Source organism: Paramisgurnus dabryanus, chromosome 17 (genome assembly GCF_030506205.2).
Source record: "Paramisgurnus dabryanus chromosome 17, PD_genome_1.1, whole genome shotgun sequence".
Classification (NCBI taxonomy): domain Eukaryota; kingdom Metazoa; phylum Chordata; class Actinopteri; order Cypriniformes; family Cobitidae; genus Paramisgurnus; species Paramisgurnus dabryanus.
Window position 1 is genome coordinate 32,217,926 of NC_133353.1, and position 26,762 is coordinate 32,244,687.

The window sequence follows — 26,762 nt, forward strand, 5'->3', positions numbered from 1 at the left end:
AATGTTTTATTCATCATTAAAGTCATGTTGTGCACTTGTGCCATCCAGCCCCAGCATGGGGGTTCGTTGACACATGCAATGGGGTTGGTTGGCACAATTTATATACAGTTTGTATAGTTTGTGACAGAAGGGGAGAGCGTGGTTGGTTGGCACACTTTGTGTGTGTATGTGTGTGTGTGTGTGTGTGTGTGTGTGTGTGTGTGTGTGTGTGTGTGTGTGTGTGTGTGTGTGTGTGTGTGTGTGTGATTCAGTTTGTGTACACACGCACACACACGCACACACACACACACACACACACACACACACACACACACACACACACACACACACACACACACACACACACACACACACACACACACACACACACACATACACACACAAAGTGTGCCAACCAACCACGCTCTCCCCTTCTGTCACAAATTTCCCTATTTTCTATTTTTTTGTGATCATATCACGAATTTCTGTATATGTGGCATTGTCACGTATTGGTTCCTTAACTGCTTTTTCCTATTTTCAAACCATTTTTGCTTTGGTTTACATAAAATGACATCCTTACCCAAACCAAACTCTAACCCTAACGCCAGGCGACAATGTTTTAAAATTGAGAAAATAGGCTTTATTAAGAATGCTGATATGATGAAAAAAGTGCAGGCAGGCACTCCATTAACTTTTTGAAACCCTTAATAGAAAAAATAGCAGATCAAGCATTTTTACTGCACTAAATATAGAAATTTATCTAAAGCCTGGATTGTAGAGAATCTAGAGAATTTGAACATCATGGGGAAGTCCGAGAAGTTTGGTTTCCTGGGACATATAAATAGGGCTCAGATGCAAACCAGCACCGACATGTTGTATCTTTCACAAAAACCTGTTCTAAAGCCTGAAAAAACACGACAAATGTCGCTTATTCCAGGAAGAATTTGAAATATGTATTTTAAAAAGCAGATGGCATGTAGCCAATAATAGTATACAGAAAATGCTGCACCCTTGCTTAAGGGTATACTGTGAAAGTTGTGTTTTATGAATCACCTCATTTGAGTTTTATGTATTGGAAAATAATTAAAAACAACATTGAGAAACAAAAAACTTTCTTAAAATTTAAACTCATACATATTTCCTCCTAAAATTTTTACTATTACAAAGGACGTTTTGCTTGAAACGAATTACCAGTGAAACGGTTCCTCAAAATAAAGCTTAAATCAGCAGTACATTGTGATGTAACTTCCCCCTGCGTGTGTTTGGTTAACAACTTTACCCTATTTTGAGCTTTTGGCACCTGATCACAGATAACAGTCTTTTAGGATTAAAAGACAGAAATACAAATTTCCAAATACTCATATGCAAGAATTAACCAGATTTCAGGGCTATGAATCCAAAAACTCTGGGAAATGTGTAAGAGTATAAATTTAGTAGCAAAGACATCTGACTTTATAATGGTTTCCTCCCTTTCTGTGATGCTAGGTGTTACTTAGGTTACTGCTGTTGACTTCCTTTATTTTGTCATTTAACTTTTTTATTTTGAACATTTCACCCACAAAACAGAATACAAAAACACACCACAAAAACTGAATGTGGAAAAAAAAGAAAGTAAAATAGTAATTGCATTCAATAAAAGTTTAAAATTAAACAGCAAGACAATTTACTTGTTTCCAAAAAAACTGTTCCATGCAACGGAATTGAAAGACACACAACCTAGAATTTTTTTTAAATAAATAAATAATTTAACATTTTTAGAATATACAAAATATAAAAAATAGCCAAAAAATATATGTACTGAAATATATTTTTAAATATGTTTACAAAATGTATTTTTCAGCAGTATATTTTTGGCAATTTATGTATATTTTAAAGTATATTTTAAAAATGTATATATTTTAAAGCATTTGTTTTCACGTCACATTGGAAGAAAACTTTGCGTGTTAGATACATGTAAACTTACAGTGGCGGCTCGTGACTGCTCATCCGAAGGGGGCGCTAATTCAAAATAAGTGTCTGGCAAACGCGAGCGTCTCTTTTATCATAAACCCTTTAGATGCATCTGCAACAGGCACTTATTTTGACCAGACACGTAATGCACATCTCTCAATGCGCAGAACCCTTTTTTGGAAAAAATGAACCACACACATTACGGGCTACTTACATGTTGTGACGAACTTCGCATCGAGCCCCCTCAAAAAAAAAGTCACCGGCCGCCACTGTGTTTGAAAATATTAAATAAAAAAAAGGTACAAGACAGGAAAGCACATGGCACACCAAACACAAAGGCCATGTGCTTCCCCACACAAACATAAGACCCAAAGCATGAGTTTGGGTAACAATTCCATGATGAAGAATATCCTAGTTTAAGGTAAGACAAATGAATTATCTTATGAACTTTTCTTCAATTCAAAAATCTCATTTTTTTTCTCAAATATTGTTCACAAATCTGTCTAAATCTGTGTTAGTGAGTACTTCTCCTTTACCGAGATAATCCATCCACGGTATTGGATGGATTAATCATCCAAGATTAATTATATTTTTTTATTACACGGCACTCTAAAAAGATTCTGATTGTCCAGTCGCAACATTTCATGGTATGTTATTCCGAGATTACAACCGCCTGAAACTACAGTATGTTACATTTTCTAGACTAACCGGATGAGAACCCCCAGGATCATAAGGGTCTTTTTCCATTTTAATGATAAGTGCATAATTGAATGTTGGAGGCAGTTTCAATCCAATAATGCACTTCTTTTATTTTTTGACAGGAAAGTCATCCAAGGTCATTGACATTACTGCAGCCAGGCCCGGATTGGTAATAGGAAGGACAGGGACAATTCCCGGTGGCCCCGTCTGTTTTTTTTTTTTGGCCATAAGGGCCGGTGTTGTCATGCTGTTTGAAGGTTGCTGCTTTCAAAGCGCTCGCCTGGGAACACAAGTTTTGTTTCAGAAACGTCTATTTGAGTGAGCTTGTCACGCATCTAGATTTAAAATAAACTTGAGCATGACTTGATACGAATGGCCTCTGGAAGGAAAAGGTTTTACAAATAATAAGTCACAGAAGAGTAACAAAACTCATCAGTTTAAAAAGTTTCATGAATATGATGTTTTCTCAAGTAAAATAAAATTTTGAAAGTCCATGTTCTTTTTTAACACAAGATATGCCTACCTTACGTTATTTGGCAAAGAACTTACATGATAAGTACTAAAAAATTAAGATAAGGAATTACATTTATGCCATTTGTTTTCCCTGCATACTTAATAAGTCTTGCTTGTTTATTGTATATCTGGGGTTTCCAAACTTTTTCACCCCAACAGGTAATCTCAAGACCCACCATTAAAAAAACTGAAATATAGGGGAAACACAAACACATTTGTTCCCTTTGAGTAGTTTTTGAATACATTTAATTGAATATTATTAAAATGGTAGGGCTGCATGATTATGCTAAAAATCATATTTGTTTATGCTACTATATTTGCACTAAATTGGAAATTATATATTTGAAAACTCCAATGAATTGCAAGGCTGCAGAGAACAGTGCACTATTGCAGCAACCCATTCTCATGAAATGCGTATGAATAGAATGAATAGGTATTACAAAACTTTTTACACTGCACGCTATTTATATGCATTTCATGAGAACGGGCTGACTGCAGACTACTGTAAGCTACGGAGGATGTAATGATATTATTTTAACCTCCTAAGACCCGAGTTTTGGTTTGTCTTTTTTTCAGATCTCTACCAGCTATTTTGGGGATAGGAAGAACCAATAAATATAATAACCAAATAGTTTTCTAAGAACATGAAGCATGGTATTTGTCCATGTTTGTGAACAACAGGTTCCAGTTACTCAGAATTAAGTATTATGGTGCAAACATCAAAAAATGTCATGTCCACATATGAGGACATCCAGGTCTTAGGAGGTTAATATAGTTAGTCATGACCGGTCTAAGGCATGAAACTCCAGCTGAAAATGAGTCCCACTCCGACCCTAATACTTTGGAATCTTCTGCTGTTGACTGTCTTGAGATTAAAGGGTCATTGTATATCAAAGCAAACACGAATTACTGGAATGGTGGCTTCATGTGAAAAACTTTTTACAACATCTATAATTCTAAAAAGTCCCTAAACTGGCCTATCATTAAAAACGTTTTAAATAGTTTATTTCTTATTCTTTAACCAAGCAGAAATAATCAAAATATTTGGTGCAAAGGCTTTTAGATAATTATCACAGCATTATGAACACTAATATATATATATATATATATATATATATATATATATATATATATATATATATATATATATCAAACATGCTCAAAATGTATTAAGTGCCAAAAGAGATCACACTTAACACCGACAATGCCTAAAGATGACATTTAGTCCAGAAAATTGTATATATATTTTTTTACATATTTCTTGTATTTTCTGTTTGAATCTTAATAAAATAGATTGAAAAATAAACATGGATGGGCATTAAAACTTCTAAAACAACAAGTCTGGTGGTGGTGGCCTAAGACTTTTGACCAGTACTGTATATCAGTTAATTAGCTAAATGGTTAATAACCTAGGTTAATATTTATAGGTCCAAAATGCAAAATTCTATTTAGTCATGATTAGTTACGAGTCCTTCTCCTTCCACTGTGGTCCGAGACCGAGTCAAGGCTGAGGCTTTGAAGGAGCGAGTCAGAGAAAGCAGAAATCGGTCTCGAGACCCGGTCTTACTACATCACTAGTTTCAGCTCAAAATACACCACAGATCATTTATTATACAATGTTGAACATGGCCTTTTGTATCTGCAATAAAAACATCCTGTCTCGTTAAATGCAAAGAAAGCTTATGCCCCCCCTCCCCCCCCCCCCCGTATGCAAAGTATGGGGTAGAGCGCTTACACATGTGCTTTGGACTACATCAAAACATCTGTCTCTGGCAGAAGGTTAAACTACGCACTCATAAGGCAGAGTCTGTGAACGGTTATGGTTGAGACGTAATCAATGTGACATCACATTAATAAGGAATCCCCAACAGTTTTTGTAACTGTTGTGGTTTAAAGGAGATTTCACAAAGAAGAGTAGATGGATTTGTATAATAACCGGATGTTTCTTCACACACTGGTGACTGATCTTCTGCTAGAAACACAAGTGCATGTGTTAGGTTAGGGGGGCTTTAAGTAAAGACAAGGCTTTGTTGCATTCCTAGAGTAGAAAAATGTGGCATTTGAGACATTTGCTTTACGTGTCCTCACAAGTCGGATTTCAACATGACTGTGACCCAATGTGGGAAAGCCCAGCTAGAGGCGTTTTTTTGGGCATTGCTGTTTTTCGTCATAAAATCATTCTAGATGTAAAGAGCATTCTGTGAAAATATAACCTTGTTATCTTTAATAATGACTAAGACTGTATCAAATATTGAAATCAAACTTTGATATTCCTAAACCATAATCAGATTATGAGACGTTAACCTGGATTTCACAGACAGTGTCACATATTTGCAAGAACATTAAACAACAGCACTTTACAAATATAACTAAACCTACACAGTACACACATATATTTAAAGGAAAACACCACCGGTTTTCAATATTTTACTATGTTCTTACCTCAACTTAGACGAATTAACACATACCTATCTTTTTTCAATGGGTGCATTTAATCTTTGTACGGCACGTTGTGAATGTGTTAGCATTTAGCCTAGCCCCATGCATTCCTTAGGATCCAAACAGGGATGAATTTAGATGCCACCAAACACTTTCATGTTTCCCCTTCAAAGACTGTTACACAAGTAAGTATGGTGGCACAAAATAAAACGTGACGATTTTTTAGTGGAAAAAAATGAGGAATATACAGTATTGTATGGCGGAAGAGCACTTAGTTTGCAGCACCTTGAAAATATTAAACATAGTATTGTTTTCCTTTAAAGGTGTAATATATTTATGCTGAGACTGGGGCCTGTGGTGCATGGCGCTACATTCTTTTGGCTGGCAGGGGGCGCTGTGCTGTCTGGTTCAGTGGATGGAAAGAATAAAGGGCTGTGTGATGTTAAAAACCAGATGCATTGATGGTCAAACGCTAGACAACACACAACTGTACACATTATGCAATATTTCATTACAGACATATCTTAAATGACAAATGGTAAACAGTTCATAGCAATCGACAACCAGCAAGATGTTGGCATTTCCGCAGTAAACAGTTTTTGAACAAACAATGTCACAGGTCAACGATCGTACCCATGTGGATATCTCTTCCTTCCTCTCAAACAGTCTTGATCTCTGGAGTGTCAGACTTGTAGGAAAACAGGAAAACCTTTGTCCGAGCAGCAGCTGGACGAATTCTCTGGTGATTTTGGCGATTTGACCTTAAAGGCAGAATCCACAATGTTTGAAAAACGCTTTGGAAAAGGAGACGGGCCGACTACCAAAACACACTTATAGCCAATCAAATCAAATCAAATGCCGGGTTGCGTATGTGTGGGGTGGGTCTATCAACAGAAGGTCCAGATTCTATTGGGGTAGGGGCGTGTTTGTTTAGGTGATTTCAAATATCAACATTGGCTTTCAAACATCATGGACTGCGCCTTTAACCATCCATCTGCATTGAAGCCTGGATATGGTAAAGACATTTCTGATGTGCTGAACTGTCTATGTGAATGTCTTTTTACACAGGACTGATTTACTCATTCACTTGGATAATGAACAGGATTAATGATTGAAGTAATTGACGTTTGTAAGTCTCTCTGATTTAGATGATGGTGTTCAGAGATTACAGAGCTAAGAACAAACACGACTAATGGCTTGTCTTGAACACTTAAACAAAATGGTTTAATACATAGTGTCACAATATGGATAGCTGAACGAGAGTAAGCCAGCTGTCTGTTTATTAACTTGCATATTAACTTGACTGACTTGGCAGGATCGATTATTATATATTAGGAGGCATCTGATTTGCAGCCTGCTGTATGATAATACATTAGTTCTTGACAATAATGAAATGGATTTAAAGCTCATTATTTAAATTTAAAAGTCAGGATTTTCCTTTATTATTTAAAATTGAGGTTTACACTGCAAAACAAGCCAGTTTCCATCCAGTCATTTTATTAGATAATAAGATCGGAATGCATAAACTGTTTTATGGGTATTCCATTTATTTATCGTCCCCTCTTCTTATGGGAACCGAAACCTTTCTAATTTCGACAAGATTTTCTTCCCAGAGGTCAGTTTAGTCACCAGGCAGACCGACAAACAAGCACCAAGTTAACTTCCGGCCAGATGCATAACCGATGAAACCGTCTTCAGAGAGTAAACATTACAGTAGCACCAAGACAGAACAATAAAAAGTCATTCTGAACTGAAATAATTTAAGTTTGCAATTAAGAATAGCTACTGTGAGGTTAGTTAATAAAACTTTTCAATAGGACAATCAAAATACATTTAAACATTTAGGATATTGTTGTGAAATTAAACAAACAGAGAACTCTTGGGTGTGGTTTCCAGGACAGGGCTTTTCCTAGTCACAGACTACAATGCATGTTTAAGCTGCCTTAATTTTTAAACATCTTGAACTAACACCTTAACATATATAAGTGCCATTGTTTTGTCTAAAGATGCACACAAGTATTGTTTTTTGTAAGGTATGTTTGTAAAAACTACCTAAATATCTTAATTTAACTAAGGGCTAGTCCTGGATTAATCTAAACCCTGTCCAGGTAACTGCTCCTTTATGTACTGTATATAAAAACTCAAAAGTGTTTGTATTGCAAAAGATGATCGAATATTTCCATCCCTTTCACTAGAGGGAGACAAAATCTAGGACAACAAATTGCCTTCCACTTGTTTTCAATCAGCACTTGGACAGCAGCAGGTCAGATTCAGAGCAGTCAACAATGCACAGCGACTCATTTCTCTGCAACAAATGACCAAAAAAAGACCAAAACTCCAAATGCACTAAAATAAATCAAGATCAATGTGGCACAATGTTAATATCTTATAAATAATCAAATCTATTCCTTCTAGCTCAACTGGAGCTAGCAACGCCATGGTCATGGGTTCATTTCCCAAAAAATTCACATTCTTTTAAAATCAATGAGTATAACATGAACGTGCTATAACATGCTGGGAAGAATCTTTTGCGCACCCTGTTTTGCATCACCCTCAGCAAATACGTCGCCATGACAGACGTTTGATTGAGGGGGTGCACTGCCATGTCCCCCTCTAACAGACTGTAAATGAAATATCCTCGGCAACAGGAGTGGGAATGAGACGTATCTGGTCCAAGCTCGCTGTCGCTGCGTGCCGTCGCCTGGTTTTCTTTTCTTTTTGATTTGGTGCTGAAAATGAAATATTAACCTCCCGAGAAGCAAGAGATTTCTTAAAATGCTTTGATCCTTTTTCGGTGCACGTCTCGCCATGCCAGCTACATCAAAACAGCGTTTAATTGAAGCACTTAAAAGAAATTAGCTACCGAGAGTACAAAGAGAGGACTTCTAGTTGGAGAGGAAAAGGTCTTTAGCAGATCTTAACTCATTAAGGGGCAGTTTCTCAGACAGGGTTTAGATTAATTCAGGACTAGGCATTAAGTTATATTGGGATATTCAGGTAGTTTTTACAAACAAACCTTACAAAAAGCATTACTGGTGTGCATCGTGTGACAAAACAATGGCACTGGTATGTTAAAATATATGTCAGTGCAAGATGTTTTTAAATTAAGACAGCTCCAACATGCATTTTAGTCTGGGAATAGGATAAGCCCCGTCCGGGAAACCTCCCCTAAGAGTTTAGAAATGTAAGGGGTGGCCAGAATGTAGATAAAGTGTTTGAAATACTGTAGGTTTTAATATGCAAATGATTTCTGATGTGTTATAGTAACACACTGGGGGTATTAACCCAGAAAGTGCCATCATTTCACCGTCTAGGTTTACTATAGACCCGATAGAGTCCCGCTTGAATTTGGTTGAAAATGTAGTTTTTGCCAATATAACTTGAGAAGATGTGAGATATGCCATCATGTAAAGCTAGGGTCACACCAAAAGATTTTTTAAAGGGATAGTTCGCCCAAAACGGGTGGGTTAGGGTTAGAATTTCATGTCTGTAACCATTTCAACCTGAGGGTCAAATTTGGGTTAAAAACACCACCTGAGGTTTAATTGTTTTACAATGTCTCTTCATAAATAAACTTAAAGTTTTTATATATACCAGCTGTACTACAAAATGCAGAAGTTGTATCCATATCATTTTTCTGGCTAATACAGTTTTTCTGAATTGCTAAAACACTAAACCCCAATCTCTGAACCAAATTCATAGTGGCCTAAACCCTTTTGTCAAATCATGCACTCTTTTTGCAAAATTCTAAACACAAACTTCTCACTAAAACACACATTTCACACTGCAATGCACTTGTTTTATAAATGCTAAACACAGACAGGCAAAAGTTGAACACAACAAAAACACCGTTATCATCGAGTAAACACAACAACTCAAAATTCTACACACTTTTATCTAATGGCATTTTTTACCAATTGTGTGAATTGGAAACAGTCTGAGAGGCAGATGAAGAGTATGAGGAAGAAAAGGACACCAGAGACAATGCAATTGGCAAAAGTGCTGCTTACAGTAATATTGAAAACTTACTATTACTTGCAGTACTTACGGTAAAGTATTCACTATATTCACTGAACTAAACTTGTGATTACAGTAATAGAGATTTTTAACAGTATTTGTCAAGTGTGTTGTTATATACAATAAACATGTATTTTTCTGTAAGCAGATCTCCTGGATGTTGTGTTTTCCATTTTTTAAGGTGATGCTCTCTAGTGTTTTATATTCATGACTTATGTGTGTATGATTTGAAAGCTTAGTTTGATTTTGGGTATAAGTGAAATTGTTTTGAAGCAATTGTTTGATTTTGCTAGAAGAGTCAGGGGTTCTGTGAATTTTGTTTAAAATTGGGATTTGTGTTTAAGGTTTTGAGAAAATGAGTGATGGAGTTCAATAATTCATTTTTAATGTGGCTGTTATATCATCTTAATTTTAGAAACGATCATCATACTAATAGATAATTTATATAAGCAATGATCCTGTTCGTATGAACAACTTCTTAATCCATAAGTGGCCAATTTCCAATTTTTCCCAATATTGTTAGTTAAAGCATGGCAAAAATCTCATAGCTGTTAGGAGCCAGAAAGAAGTGCAATACATTTTCTGTGTGTGTGTGTGAGAGAGAGAGAGAGAGAGAGAGAGAGAGAGAGAGAGAGAGAGAGAGAGAGAGAAGATCTACAACTTTTTAAAGATTACAGTAACAAGGATTCAAGGATACAACAAAGAGCTACCAAAACAACCTGACCATATCAGTGAACAGTAAGTCTCTCTAAATGTATTGAACCTTGGAAACCTAAGGAAATAAACAGATATTGAAAAAAAAAGAAAATATATATATATATATATATATATATATATATATATATATATATATATATACACCAAGATTTTAAATTTAACCAAGCAAAAGGAGAGTCAATCTTAGCTTGCCAAACTTGCTAAACAACAACCAAAGTTTTTCACTAGAGGTGTCAATTGGCTACTGTGAAAGGACCCAGGCCCTTTTCCCCTGAAAGGACAACAGTCTGCAAACGGCCCATCTAATTACAAATTCTGACGACCGCCAGCTGGATACCATTTAAATTTCAATAACTAAATACAGCAATACAGGTAACAATGGATGGAGGTAACACATCAGCGGGATGGGACCCCAACACCCTGGCCATCATATTCCCAGATGATGTAACCAGTGAAAATGTAAGAAAGAAATTCAAAACCAAACTGATCAAAGAATCCCCAGAAACACTTAAAGCAGACTTTATACAAGTGAACGAGAGGAACGTAAAAGCAGACCTGCTCTTCACACAGAACACCCAAACGCCTGGCATTCAGCACTCTGCTCTACCTATAAAGATCTTAAAATGGGTGGAAACAAAGCAATGAGACAATTATATCTGGACACTACACCTAAATTTAACATCAACCTATATCATAATGGCACTGTTATGATCCAGGGCTCTGAGGACAGACTGGAACAATTTGAGAGAGACTTTGCAGGCCTGAAAGCTTTAGCAGAGAAGGAGAAGTCATCCCTCCACCCAACATCATCATCAGCTGCAACAACAGGAGTACAGGTTTAATACACCCGCTATATAAAAGCGGAGACAAATTTGACCCCAATAACTACAGAGGCATTTGTGTAAATAGTAATCTAGGGAAGACTTTCTGTTGTATCTTAAATGCTCGGATTCAGGCCTTCCTTACCAAACACAACGTCTTAAGTAAAAGTCAGATTGGATTTTTACCAAACCAAGTGAAGTGACCAAACACATCAACGTTTTTCCTATTTAAGACCAAGTTTGGTGGTACAAAATAAAACGTAGCGCTTTTCTAAGCGGATTTAATAGAGGAACTATATTGTATGGCGGAACAGCACTTTTGGGAGTACTTCAACTCACCTGAAAAATCCGCTCCCCTTCTCCCTCTCATAATGGGAGAGGGAGAGTGTTACTGCGCCGATTCGAAGTACTCCCAAAAGTGCTGTTCCGCCATACAATATAGTTCCTCTATTAAATCCGCTTAGAAAAGCGCTACGTTTTATTTTGTACCACCAAACTTGCTCGTATCACTACTCGTCTTAAATAGGAAAAACGTTGATGTGTTTGGTCACTTCTAACTTTATCTCTGAGTGGTACCATTGAATGAATGGGGCTAAGCTAAATGCTATCGAAGTGTCGCAGCGCGCTCCAGCGCTTACGTGCACGCACACAGATGATAGAGGGATGTATCAACTCTTCTTAGTTAAGGTAATAACATATTTTAATATTAAAATGAGTAGACTTTTCCTTTAATATTGTGTAATTGTATGTTTCTTGTTTTATGTATAATGCTTTGGCAATATTGTAAGTGACACAATCATGCCAATAAAGTCCTTTAAATTGAAAAAAATTTAAAGTAAGAGAGAGAGAGAGAGAGAGAGAGAGAGAGAGAGAGAGAGAGAGAGAGAGAGAATTTCAATTAAAAAAAGTCAATTTAATGACAAAAAAGGTTACTTCTAATACATCTCTTCAAAAAATATACATAATAACATATATACACAAGAAATTAAACATTTACATACATGTAATACAACCTCTTCCTAATACAATTCAAAACCTAACTGCAAAAAAGATGCAAAGACTAACATCCCTTCACAGACAGAACACAACGCCTCATTACAACACCATTTCATTTCAAAGGACAACAGGTCATTCATGGACTTAAAATAATTTAAATCTGTAACTACCCTTGACTTAATCAAATTGGTAAGAACCATCAGAACGTCTTGTCCAGATATGTTTTCAACCTTATTTTGTCTGCTCACATAAATTGCCATTTTTGACTGACCCAGAGCAAAATTCAACAATTGACATTCAAAAGACCTTTTTCTTACATATTTAAAACCACAAATAAACATTTGCATAGAAAAAACCTCACCAAAACATGTTAACAAATGTTCTAAAACACAAAATAAAGGTCTCAATCTACAACAATGCATAAAAGCGTGAAAAACAGTTTCTCTTTGACCACAAAAAGGGCAATCGGGACTTATTTCCGGATTCAAAACTGAAATAAAAGCATTTACAGCTATTACCCCATGTAAAATCCTCCATTGAATATCACCTCCCCTCTTGGGTAACGGTGGCTTATATAGTGCTCTCCATTCTGGTTTACACTCTGCGCTTAACCCAAGGACATTACGCCAAGGAGTATCACATCTGTTATTCAAGACTTTCTTATTAAAAGCTTTCACACAACTTTTATACATTTCTTTAACATTCAAAGAATCATCACAAAAACATATCTCTCTTTTCACCAAAAAAGGACCATCACATTCTTCCAGTTTAGGAGACAAGATTAAAGTATAAAAAATGTCCTCCTCATTAGGATTTAAAATTCCTTGACAAAAACCAGTATCTGGCAAAACCCCACCTCTACAAGAAATGCATCTTCTATCCTAAGTTCTAAAACCTTGATCCATCTTCTCTTAGACTTATAGAAATGAGACCTTTTTACTCATCGCACCACGACCTTAAAAATAATACTAAACATGAATATAAAATTACAATCTTAGAACCACATATTATGTATACATTACATCCTATATTTCAGCAGATACCCAGTGATGTGAGCCTGAAGGCTAACAGTGCAAAGCCTTTATGATGAAGAGATTAGGAGTACAAAGAGATTCATGTCTGTAACCAGTTCAACCTGAGGGTCAAATTTGTGTTAACAACACAAGGTTTAATTAAGGTTTAACTTAAAGTTTATTATATACCAGCTGTACTACAAGATGCATGGTTAAAGGAATAGTCTACCCTTTTGCCATATTAAACTATGTTATTACCTCAACCTAGACAAATTAATACATACCCATCTTTTTTCAAAGCATGCACTGTACAGCGCATTGTGAATGTGTTACCATTTAGCCTAGCCATATTCACTCCTATGGTACCAAAAAAAAGTTTTATTTTGTGGCACCATACTTACTGGTATAACTCCTCATGTAACAGTCTTTAAATATGAAAACACGGAAGTGTTTGGTGGCTTCCCTGTTTGGTACCATAGGAATGAATGGGTCTAGGCTAAATGCTAAAGCTAAGAAGTTGTATCCATATAATTTTTCTGGCTAATAATGTGCATAAATTGTCCATTAGAAAACCACTAAACAAGAGAATCTATGGGCAGTTAGAAGAGTTCAATAATTCATTTTTAGTGTGGCTGTTATATCATCTAAGAGCAAATCATTGACTCACTAATTTAATTTTAGAAACGATCACCATACTAATAGATCATTTATATAAGCAATGATCCTGTTCGTATGAACAACTTCTTAATCCATAAGTGGACAATTTCCAAATTTTCCTGATTTTCTCCAACCAAACGGATTCTTTTAAATTTAGTTCATGAAACAGAAACAGCCATAACACTGTTGTAATGGCAAAAATCTCATAGCTGTTGCGAGCCAGAAAGAAGTGCAATAAATTTCCTGTTTGTGAGAGAGAGAGAGAGAGAGAGAGAGAGAGAGAGAGAGAGAGAGAGAGAGAGAGAGAGAGAGGGTGTGACTTTGAACGTGAACAGAGCCATTAAAGGCCGTTGCACACACTTCAGAGAGAGCGTGAGGAGCGCGTGCTGGAACAAACACATTGATGTCGATATACGAGGTGGGTTACAATATATTATTACATTTTTATTTAAATAACAGTCTTACCTTGAATAAAGAGCATACGAGTTTAAATAAAGCATGAGACAATATAAAAAAACCTCTCATCAATAATGATAAGATGGAAGTTGATGGAAGCTGCTGAACTATTTTAAATCATAAAAAACGCTATCCATATATTTTAATATACAACTGTTTACTAGCCTAACTATAGGGTGGAGTGTTGCCTTGTTCTCAGAGTCTTTCGTAATTTCGTCTCTTATGTATGGAAGGTATTTTTGGTCTTTTTTTAATTAATTAATTAATTAAATGCTAAAAAAAAATTGTCCCAAATTTGAAAATTAAATGCTAAAATTAAAATTAAAACATTAAATTAAATTATTTCATTTTCAACTTGATCAAGCATCATTCTGGCAAAATTGAAAAATAAAATGAAATTGATGATTTGACATTTCATTTTCCATATTATCTTGAGGCAAGACAGCCAATATTAAAATAAAAAGGCAAACTTGAAAAGGAATCTGTAAAAACTTTTTTTTATTCATGCCCAAGCAATAATAGGGACAAAATTAAAATGTAAAGTTTAGTTTTAATTTTATGTTCTGTTTTTTTTGTTTTCATTTTCTTTTTCAACTTGTATGCAAATTTAATGTTAATCAGTGGGTGGGGCTTACTTGCTTAAAAAAGGGGATTGGCTGAAGCAGTGTTGCCAACTCAGCGACTGTGTTGCCAACTTAGCGACCTTATTGTGACTTTTAGACCCATTTAGCCAAACTTAGCGACTGTTTGGATGAATCTTAGCTTCACATGTGTACAGATAGGCTACTGTGTCGATTGTACTGGCCCACGAGTAATATAAAAAATAATGCACACCCACAGTGTAACAGTGCTTCACCTCGTGCCACACTATCACCTTGCATTCTGCATTATTTTCTAATAATTCAATGGCCTGTTGTCAATTATTCCATATATATAGCCAAACATATATTTACGCAATTACTTAAGAGTACATTTATGTGCTGTTTTCAAAACATGCTAATGATAAAATACCTATAGGTGTATTTATGTCAGACAGAGAAATGAAAAGGCAGTGAGTTTGTAAACAGCTTGTAAGTATGCTGTAGTAGGCTATGTTTGCATATACTTCATATACTTTGCATATAAGTATTGTTGTTCTTGTGTTGCTAATTGCTTCTATTGTTACCTCATTTATAAGTCTCTTTGGACAAAAGTGTCTGCTAAATGACTAAATGTAAATGTAATTTTTTTTCCTCTGTTTTAGTTCATATTCTGTGTTTTAGGATGTTTACTTTAAATAATGTGTAACAACTAAAACAACAGCGATATCCACAAGAAGTAGAGGAGTAAATGTCTCTTAAAGGCGGGGTGCATGATCTCTGAAAGCCAATGTTGATATTTGAAATCACCTAAAAAAAACAAGCCCCTACCCTACGCAAGAAAATATATCGTCTGGCAGTGAACTTTAAGCTTTATCATTTTGCAGGTATTATTTATGCTCTAACACAACATTACACACTAACTAAAGTTTGAAAAATGGGATCAGGAAGAATGTGACCTTTAATTTTGGGGTGAGCTATACCTTTAAAACATTTTATTATTGATAAAACATTTTTGTGCCTAAGTAGCATTGCTTTATCAAATGTAAATAGATCACACAGTAATATAGTCTATTATATTTTAAACAAATTATTAACTGATAGCTATTTTCCTGGTTGGTACATACAATTAACTTGTGGGCAGTGTAGGCCTGGTGTTGAAACTACTGCAATGATAAATAGACTTTATCGATGATGCTCTGTGGTTTTATAGAATGAAGCTTCATTTCCTTCTTTCAGATTCAAGAGATTACAGATAAATAAGCTGTAATGAGAACAGAAAACCAGATACATCACATCACTGACTGGAAGGAGGAAATTTTTTATATAAAGTGTGAGAAAAGAGGCGTTATTCTCATCACTGAGAGCTCTCCCACTTGTATAGTTATTTGAGATAAACATTATTATAAGCATTGTGATACAATCCACACCCCAACCGAATGTTAAGATCAGTGGGGCACCAGTATGAGATTCATCAATGCTGCTTCTTAAAATATTTGAACCACCCAAACACAGAAAACCCTGTGTGATTACAAATTTGCATCAGATTTACATTTAAACATTTGGCAGAGGCTTTTATCCAAAGAAACTTAAAAAGTATTAGTTTTTATCAATTTGTGGGTTTGTTGGGTTTTTGCACTGCTGACGCAATGCTCTACAAAAATATACCTATGGAATTACTACAGTTAAAACAAAAAAAAACATGGTTAGTGTAGTAAAACCATAGTTACCACAAAATAGCGATGTTTTTCAAAACCAAGGTTTGCTAATAGTAATCAATGCACCAAAAAAACATGGTTACTACACTTTTACCACAAAAGCTAACTACCACTGAGCTAAACCAACGTGATCTCATGAGAATACATAGGTATATTTATGTAAAGTGTGGTTGTTGTACCACACATACATTTACTTACGTTTTAATACACACTGAAACATATAATATCTACGTATTGACAGGACTAATACATTAATTATTTACGTATAACAGCTTTACAGACGTACAGATTTGTACGTATTCCTATTTATAAATATTAAAGGGGACATTTCACAAGACTTTTTTAAGATGTCAAATAAATATTTGGTGTCCTCACAGTATGTATGTGACATTTTAGCTCAAAATACCATATAGATAATTTATTATAGATTGTTAAAATTGCCACTTTGTAGGTGTGAGCAAAAATGTGTTGTTTTGGGTGCGTCTTTTAAATGCAAATGAGCTGATATCTGCACTAAATGGCAGTGTGTTTTCTGATATACTTAAGACAGTTTACTCATCAGTTTATTTATTTAATGAAATGTTCATGACTTTCAGAGAATTACACATTAGTAAAGAAGACTACACATTAAAACCTTAAAGGGACACTACACTTTTGTGAAAATATGCTAATTTTTCAGCTCCCATAGAGTTAAACATTTGATTTCTATCGTTTTGGAATCCATTCAGCTGATCTCCGGGTCTGGTGGTACCACTTTTAGCATGGCTTAGCATAATCCATTGAATCTGATTAGACCATTAGCATTGCGCTAAAAATAACCAAAGAGTTTCAAAATTTTCCTATTTAAAATTTGATGTTTCTGCAGTTACATCGTGTACTTAGACCGACAGAAAATTAAAAGCTGCAATTTTCTAGGCCGATATGGCTAGGAACTATACTCTCATTCTGGCATAATAATCAAGAACTTTGCTGTCGTAACATGGTATTACATGCTAATGATATTACGCAGTGCCTGAAAATAGTCCCTTAGGTAACTTTTAATAGCAGGGGACTATTTTGGGGCACCGCATAATATCATTAATAAAATATCAGAAATCTTTGGTCATTTTTGAGTGCGATGCTAATGGTCTAATTGTATTCCATAGATTATGCTACGCTATGCTAAAAGTGGTACTGCCAGACCCGGAGAGCGGCTGAATGGATTCCAAAAATAATAAAAATCAAATGTGTAACTCTAGGGGAGCTGGAAAATAAGGCTATTTTCAAAAAAAAGGGGAGTGTCCCTTTAAAGCAACACCAAAGAGTTTTTTACCTTAAAATAATGTTTCCAAAAAAGTTTCAGTCGTTCATCCACTCTAAACAGGGTGAACGGCACTTTCACATTCGCTTTGCAGCCCTCTATCGACCAAAACCACACTAAAGAAGTTTCCAACCGTCGGGTAGTGGTCCTGTAGTTCGAGTAAAAACTATAAAAACTTGCTTTACGGCAGACCTACAATCCAATCAGAGCCAGCTATGCTGCAATATTTACGATAGTGGTAATGGACAATTACGCTTCTAACCTGTAGGGGGAGCAAAGAGCAAAAACTCTTTAGTGTTGCTTTAAAATGAATACAATTTCTGTAATCATTTAACCATTTTGTAATATTTACTTTATTTGCCATGACACACAAAAGGCGTTTTCTCCTATGCAACAATAATTACACCAAAACACAACATAAATTCACAAAAGATGGTAATTTTATTCATTCGCTGTAATCCACATCTTTAAAATTGCAGATCCAAATTCATATCTTTATCCAGTGATCTTCATCCTAGTTCTCATCAATGTCAAATCCCGCGTTCATTGTGAATTCAAATTCAAATATTGCACCTCAAGAAGCTTTACGACACATTTCACGGCACTGATATCAAACGCTCATTGGAGCCTGCGTGCTACGTCACAGATTTGCGACATTGCCGTCTTTCAATCTATGTACTTTTAAAATTTGAAATGCACACCCTCTGAGAAGCCGAATTAATGATGACTTCATTAAAATGTAAAAATGCTACGATTAAATGTTGCAAATACGTCTACATTGTATGCTTTAGCATCTATTTAAACGTACAAAAGTACATTTTGTGTTTTTGAAAGTTACATATTAATACTATGTATTAACAGTGAGACCAGACTAAAGGTACAAAAGTTTGTACCCAAAGAGGGCATATTGGTACTTTGAACTGCCAAAATGTACCTAAATGGTACATATTAGGACCTTTTTTAAAGGGTACTACCCCAGTGACAGCTTCGTACCTTTATTTATTGACAGTGTGGCTTACCAGGAGCACTTTAGAGCAAAACTTAACAAAAATAAGAATGTGTAATGCTCATAATGTCTTATTTATCTTATGCATCTCTTTTCAGATGTTCAACATGGTGACCCCTACAGTCAAGAACCAAACGGCAGCCGGAAACACATCCTCGAAATTCATCGAGTCGGAGTTTCGTTACACCCTCTTCCCCATCTTCTACGGCGTGGTCTTTGTCTTAGGATTGGCGGCCAACTGCTACGCACTTTATGTATTGCACAAAATGCGGGACTCTAGAGCCATGAGTGAGATTCGCATCTACATGACCAACCTGACAATTGCAGACTTGCTGTTCGTGTCCGCTCTACCGTTTTGGATCGGGTACTACGCGAACAACGGCGACTGGAAGTATTCGGATGTTGTCTGTCGCATCACAGGGTCGTTCTTTTTTATTAACACCTACTGCTCCGTCTTCTTTCTTGCTATTATCAGCATTAATCGTTACTGGGTTGTTACCAGGCCACTGATGGCCGCTTCTTCCGACTGCTGGAAACGTGGAGCGATCATCTCAGCGGGCGTCTGGGGCATCACTCTTTCAGCTTCGATTAAATATCTCATTGTTCCTGGGCTCCAGGAAGACCGCGAGGCCGCGAAAAACCGCTGCTTCGAGGGTTATAACAAGACTGATGATATGAGATACACAGTCTCCACAACCCATTTTCTTATTATCGGCATGTTTTTTGTCGTCTTCTTAATAGTGATTCTGTGCAACATCTCGATCGCTCGAACTCTTCTGTCTCAACCCATCAGTCAGCCCCGAGCCAGTACGGGGAAGCGACCCGACGGCACCAAGCGGAGAGCTTTAAAGATGCTGTTTGCCGTTGTGGGCGTGTTTGTGATCTGTTTCCTACCCCATCATGTGGTGCAGGGTCCGTGGGTTCTGTCAGTGTTGGGCCTAAGAGAAAAAGAATGGAGCATCAACATTCATCAACTTATTAATGATGCTCATCAGATCACACTCATGCTGATGGGATTAAATTGCATTCTGGATCCTCTGGTGTATTGCTTTGCCACCACAAAGTTTCGCAAATACATCCAGGGTCACTTTAAAAAGGTCAAGAATAAGAAAAACTGCTCACGTCAGACGCTAAGCACGGCTATGTCTCCGAAGAGCAGTATTTAGACCGAGTTATGAATGTTGCCAAAAGAATAGATGACTCTCGATGTTTGTTTATTAATTTATTAATTAATTTCACAATTCAAAGTTTGCTCCACAGTTACTTGCATGCATTGGTGGTGTAGCAACTAAACTATTTTAAATGTTATTATTTTATGTGTTTGTTAAAAGAATGGCTCAAAATGAAAAATACAAACTTGTATGACACAAAGCTGTCGTATGGCTTGAGATAACTTGAAATGTAGTCACATGGACAACTTTGCGGTTGTTGTGGGTTTTTTAGGCTTAAAGCATAGGTTTGCTACAAAACCATGGGTTACTGTAGTAAGACCATGGTTTTACCAATGGTAAACTTGTTTAATTTTTGTAAGAGTTGTTAGTGCAGTGTTTTGGCGACGGTTTCATGAAGAATGATAACGTAATGCCAGAAGTTGAAGATTGACAAAGACAAATAAGAGGTCACATGTGGTTGATCTGTAAGATAGCTTTTATTTGTTCTCAAAATAACCTTGAACTTGCTTTTTATCTTTTCAGTCTTTGCAGTTGGTAAGGCAGGACACAGTCTGCAAGGTTGTGGGTTTAACTGAGATTTTTTTTTTGATTGCACTGTAAATCGCTTTCTATGTAATTTCTAATGTAAATGTATTTATAATCTTAAATGCACTTTGTAAAAAAAGCTTTGAGGTAGTTTGACTATGAAAACAAATATTAATTGTTTTGAATGACTGGATGTAATGTAGCTTTGTTACTGTAAGCATCTTTTCTGTGCAGAATCATCACTGAAATTATAGCACTTAGGGGTTTCCCGGACAGGGTTTAGATTAATTAGTTATTTTATGAAAATTGAATAGTTTTTACAAACATATCTTACAAAAAAAAAACATACTGGTGTGCATCTTGAGATAAAACAATGGCACTGATATATGTTAAGATCTTGTATACAGTGTTTTAAAATGATGGCAGCTCAAACATGCAGTTCAGTCTGGGACTATAAACCCTGTCTGGGAAACCACTCCATAGTGTTTTTTAGGGTAGCAGAATGTACATTTTTTTTAGTGAATCTATGAAACTAACAGGTTTCCCGAACAGGTTTTATCCAAATCCAGGACTAGGCATTAGTTATATTATGGGGCGGTTTCCCAGACAGGGCTTAAGGCTAGTTCCAGACTAACTTAATTAAATGTTAGTGTTTTCTTAATCAAAAATAACTTGCTCTGGCATATCTTAAAATATGTGTCTTGTGTCTCAAGATGCACACCAATAGTGTTTATTTATAAATTATGCTTTTAAAAATGACTTAAATATAATGATTTAACCAAGGCCTAATCCTGTCTTTAGGAAAGGATGTGTACATTTTTTACACATCTTTTGGTTTTATGCTTTTAACACATTGTGTAATTTTAACATATTATGTGTCATTTTGTTACAACGCATTTAGTGTTAAGTTAACCTTACAGAAAATAATACTGGTGTGCATCTTGAGACAAAACAATGGCACTGATATATGTTAAGGCAGCTCAAACATGCATTTTAGTCTGGGACTAAGCCTCGTCCAGGAAACTGCCCCATAATGTTTATTAGTAGTATGATGAAAAAATTAACTAATATGCAGTTAAAGGTGCAGTGTGTAAATTTTAGCAGCATCTAGTGGTGAGATTGCTCAGTCCACTGCTCACCCCTCGCTTTTGAAACACATAGAGAAGCTACTGTAGCCACCACCGGACAAACAGGTCATCGTCGGAGACAATTTAGTAAAAAAGTTTGTCCTTTAAGGGCTTCTGTAGAAACATGGCGGCCCAAAATGGCGACTTACATGTAAAAGGATCCTCGGTGTATGTAGATAAAAACGTCTCATTCTAAGATAATAAACACATAGCGGTTCATTATGAGAGGTCTTTATACACTCCTGATAATATAGTTTTGTATATTATTTTGCATTTCTGTCAAGAGATCCTTCTAAAAATTACACACTGCACCTTTAAAGTATTGTTTATGATTAGTTCATGCTAACTAATAACAAACAAAACCTAATTGTTAAGTGGTACCTTAATATGTTTTTTTTTCTATAAAATAAAAAAATCTATATTTTTATTGTTGTCAATATTCATTTTTTTAAAAAGTTATAACAACCTAATTATTACAATTATTGAGTTTTGACTTGTGACGTTACATTGACATAACCAAGTTAAAGTAACAAAAACATAGATTGATATGATATAATTTTGACAGTGTGTTGTACATTTTTGTTTATATGTAAACTATATATATAATCCTAATTTAGCGGGTCACCTTTTACATTTAGGCATTAAGCAGACGCTTACAAAGATCAAGAAACAATCAAGCGATTTGTCATAGGGAGGCTATAATACAATTGTTATACCAACTTACAAGTTTTTACAATTCTTTAAAAATACCTGTTGAGAGACAAAGATAATTTTTTTTGTCTCATTAACAGCGAGCTCAGGCTCACCTGCTGTATCTGAGTCACATGCTTGCTCCTGGTTTCCATCTCAAGAATAGAATTGCTTTTTTCAGGAACTTTTATTTTCTTTTGCAATAATTTGTTGCTCAAAATGAGAACTTGAACATTTCAAATGAACAAAATGTCTTTTTATATGTGACTTACAGTGATAAGTTTAAAAGTTCAACGTTTTTAAATGACACTCAGAAAGAATTTTATGTTGTGTTCCCAACTTCCAACATTTCAATTTTGTATTGTTATTTAAAACTGATTGTAATATTTCTTGTTTATATTGTTTTGTATTTTGAATGGTGTACAATTATATTTTTAAACCTGTCAGATGTGTTCATTTTATAAAATATGACTTTTTCCACACTGAAATCTTTGATACATACAGTAATTTATGCTCATCTTTGTTTTTCCTTGACATAATATTATCATATTTCATGATCTTATAATGCCGCTAATGATTCAGCTTTATGTCCATCAAGCAGGAAATTAGGCAAAAATGTGTTGCTAATGTCTGCTAATGCTTGCATGGTTCAGACAAATATGTGTGATGCTCAGAAAGATGGGTTATTGATGACTCCATTTTATTCTCAGGCAATTGTGACTCAGGCATATTATTATTGTGCGGCTACTATTTATTCGAGTTCTCAAGAGTTCATTCACCTTTGTACATAAAATACTAAAGTTGATGTCCAATCAATTAAATAAACTTTGTTCATTAAGCTGGTTGTTTTGCTTTTCTGTTTATTTTCTTATCTTTTGACCAAGATTTCTAAGGAATCTTGTAGGATTTCTAACCGGTCTGATCATCCTTTAGGCTGTTCATGAGTCAGAACGGGTCTGTGTCAAGTCTGGTGGATGTAGTTGAGATAAGTGGAGACTGTCCTTCAAAAAATAACGACCTCATAGGTCGTTTGTGCACTCACCTTATTACAGCGTAAAGTGACGTATTAACTAAATAATTATCATAATAATTATTAATCATAATCATGCAGACCTACCATTTTAATATTATTCAATTAAACATATTCAAAACTACTCAATGGGAACAAATTTCAATTTTTTTAATGGTGGATCTTGAGATTATCTGTTGGGCTGAAAAAGTTTGGAAACCCCAGATATACAATACACAAGCAAGACTTATTAAGTATGCAGGGAAAACAAATGGAAAAATAAAATTCCTTCCTTTTTTAGCACTTATCATGTAAGTACTTGATAACGTATAGGCCTACCTTTTGACAAAAAAGAACAAATATATAATGGACTTTTAAAATTTTATCATATTCATATGAAACTTTTTAAAGTGATCAGTTTCGCATCAAATAGATTTTTGTTACTCTTCTATGACTTATGATTTAAATGACTTAAAAAATATAATTTGTTGAACCTTTTCCTTTCAGAGGCCATTCGTATCAAGTCACCGTTTAAGTTTATTTTAAATCTAGATGCGTGACAAGCTCACTCAAATAGACGTGTCTGAAACAAAACTTTGAAAAGCAGAGAAATCCGTGCGTCCTTTTTGGGCAATTTTTGGGACAGCATAGGGACAGCAACCTTCAACCGGATGGCATGACAACACAGGCCCTTATGGCCAAAAAAATGACAGTAATGTCAATGAAGCCAGCAAAGTCTCCGGCCTTGGATGGCTTTCCTGTCAAAAAATATAAGATTTTAATGCTTTAAAATGTATTTATTTTTTAAATATATTTCAAAATATACAAAATATTGTCAAAAAATATATCAGTAAACATATTCCAAAATATATTTTAGCAAAATATATTTAAAATGAGGGATTTATAGGCAGCATGTTGTAATAGAAATACACTGAACAACATAATAAAAACACACACAACACTTTAGTTTTGGCCCTATTTTTCATGAGCTGAATTCAATTTTTTTTCTCAAATATTGTTCACAAATCTGTGTTAGTAAGCACTTCTCCTTTACCGAGATAATCCAACCACCTCACAGGTGTGGCATATCAAGATGCTGATTAGACAGTATGATTATTTTACCACAATAAAATGTGCAGTTTTACTGTTTTGGTGTAACAGTTCAGACAGGTTTGGATCTATATGCAAATCTTTTGGGGCCGGTGGCATCCAAAAATCAGTCAGTATCTGGTGTCACATAGTGCAAAACATCTATCACTGTTATCCTTAAAAAGAAAAAGGAACCTTATGATTATGGAAGTTCGGAGCCAGTTAGTCTAGATAGAAAATATTGAATTGTCACGATCCTGTAAGCCCTGTATGCACTTTGTTTCTTATTTTTCTGTGACAGGATCGTGACGTCCTTGTCTGTTGTGTCCGAGCATGATGTTTGGATCCGGACCTTCAGTTCTTGTTCTTCAGTTTAATAGATTTTTGTTACTCTTCTATGACTTATTATTTGAATGACTTATGATATAAAAAATATGATATGTTAAACCTTTTCATTTCAGAAGCCATTCGTATTAAGTCTCGCTCAAGTTTATTTTAAATCTAGACGCGTGACTTACTCAAATAGACGTGTCTGAAACAAAACTTGTGTTCACAGGCGAGCGCTATGAAAAGCAGAGGAAAACCGTGCATCCTGCATAAAAATTTTTTGGGACAGCCTAGGGACAGAGCAATGGCCAAAAAAAAAACAGCCCGGGCCACCGAGAATTCTCCCGGTCCTCCCTATATGACAAATCTGGGCCTGGCTGCAGTAGGCTAATCTCAATGAAGCCAGCAAAGTCTCCGGCCTTGGATGGCTTTCCTGTCAAAAAATAAAAGAAGTGCTTTGTCGTATCAATATTACGAGACGCTCTGGCTTTGGATTAAACTGCCTCCAACATTCAATTATGCACTTATCACTTTAAACATTAAAATGGAAAAGACCCTTATGATCCTGAGGGTCCTCATCCGGTTAGTCTAGAAACTGTAACATACTGTAGTTTCAGGGGGTTGTAATCTCGGAATAACATACCATGGAATGTTGTAACTGGACAATCTGAATCATTTCAGAGTGCCATGTAATAAAAAATATAATTAATCTTGGATGATTAATTATAATACTTTAGATACAATTTTACGATCAATATTTTCAAGACTAACTGGCTCCGAACTTCCATAATCATAAGGTTCCTTTTTCTTTTTAAGGATAACAGTGATAGATGTGTTGCACTATGTGACACCATATACTGACTGATTTTTGGATGCCACCGGACCCCATTTGTTACGGATGTCAGCGCTAATGCCCCCGGTGTCCAATCTTCACGCTCACCCGAATTTTAACACGGACTACAACCCCCATCATGCCCCGCTCTCTGTTGATTACATGCCACCTGATGTTCATTACTGTGCCTGGGATTCTCACGCATGCTCATTGCGAAGTCTTGTTTGCCCTGTGCTGCACTACTGAGTGTTATTTCCCTGTGTATCCGTGTTTTTGTTTACTTGGTGTTTATGTTGGACTGTGTTAACGTTTATAATTGGTATCTGCCTGCCCCGACCTGGGATTGTGTTATCTGTCTAATTGCTGCCTTACCTTACCTCTGTTCTGTCTGCTGTGTAATGATACTCTAAATAAAGATTTGCATATAGATCCAAACCTGTCTGGCCTGTTATACCAATACAGTAAAACTGCACCTTTTACTGTGGTAAAATAACCATACTGTCTAATCAGCATCTTGATATGCCACACCTGTGAGGTGGTTGAACTATCTCGGTAAAGGAGAAGTGCTCACTAACACAGATTTAGACATATTTGTGAACAATATTTGAGAATTTATCTTAATTTTTGAGTTCATCTCATGAAAAATAGGTGCCAAAACAAAAGCGTTGTGTGTTTTTTTAATGTTAAGTGTATTTCTGCAATTACAACATGCTGCCTATAAATCTCTCATTTTAAATATATTTTGCTGAAATATATTTTGGATGACGTCAAAGTAACGCGAGAACGATTAAAGAAATCAGACAAAGTCTAATTTCGTCTCGCTCTTGCGGTACTTTGACGTCATCCGGCTGTAGAACAAGCCTTCTCTGTTCTCAGCTCATTAACTGCTATTCTCCTTCATTCGCAACAGCTGTCTCCACCATTGAGAAACCTGGTAATTGTAGTCTGGGACCCGGTGGCCATCTTGGTTTGTAGTCCCCATGCTGCAACCACCTAGATTGCAGATGCCTTGCCTCTATAATATACCCTCTCACGATGCCACACATCTGGGGCGGCCATTCATGCCAGTTCCGCCGGACACGTCCCGAACATGTTTTCGGGTTCGTTCTCCAGAAGTCGCGTTGCTCGACTG

At 35.7% G+C, this 26,762-nt stretch overlaps 1 protein-coding gene across 1 annotated transcript; it reads left to right on the forward strand.

Moving 5' to 3' along the window:
* Positions 1-14,152: 14,152 nt before the first annotated feature.
* LOC141280922 (platelet-activating factor receptor-like) lies at positions 14,153-23,216 on the forward strand. Its single transcript, XM_073812256.1, has 2 exons — positions 14,153-14,219; positions 18,958-23,216. The coding sequence occupies exons 1-2, from the start codon at positions 14,205-14,207 to the stop codon at positions 20,023-20,025; spliced, it is 1,083 nt and encodes a 360-aa protein (XP_073668357.1). The 5' UTR covers positions 14,153-14,204; the 3' UTR covers positions 20,026-23,216.
* The last annotated feature ends 3,546 nt before the right edge of the window (positions 23,217-26,762 follow it).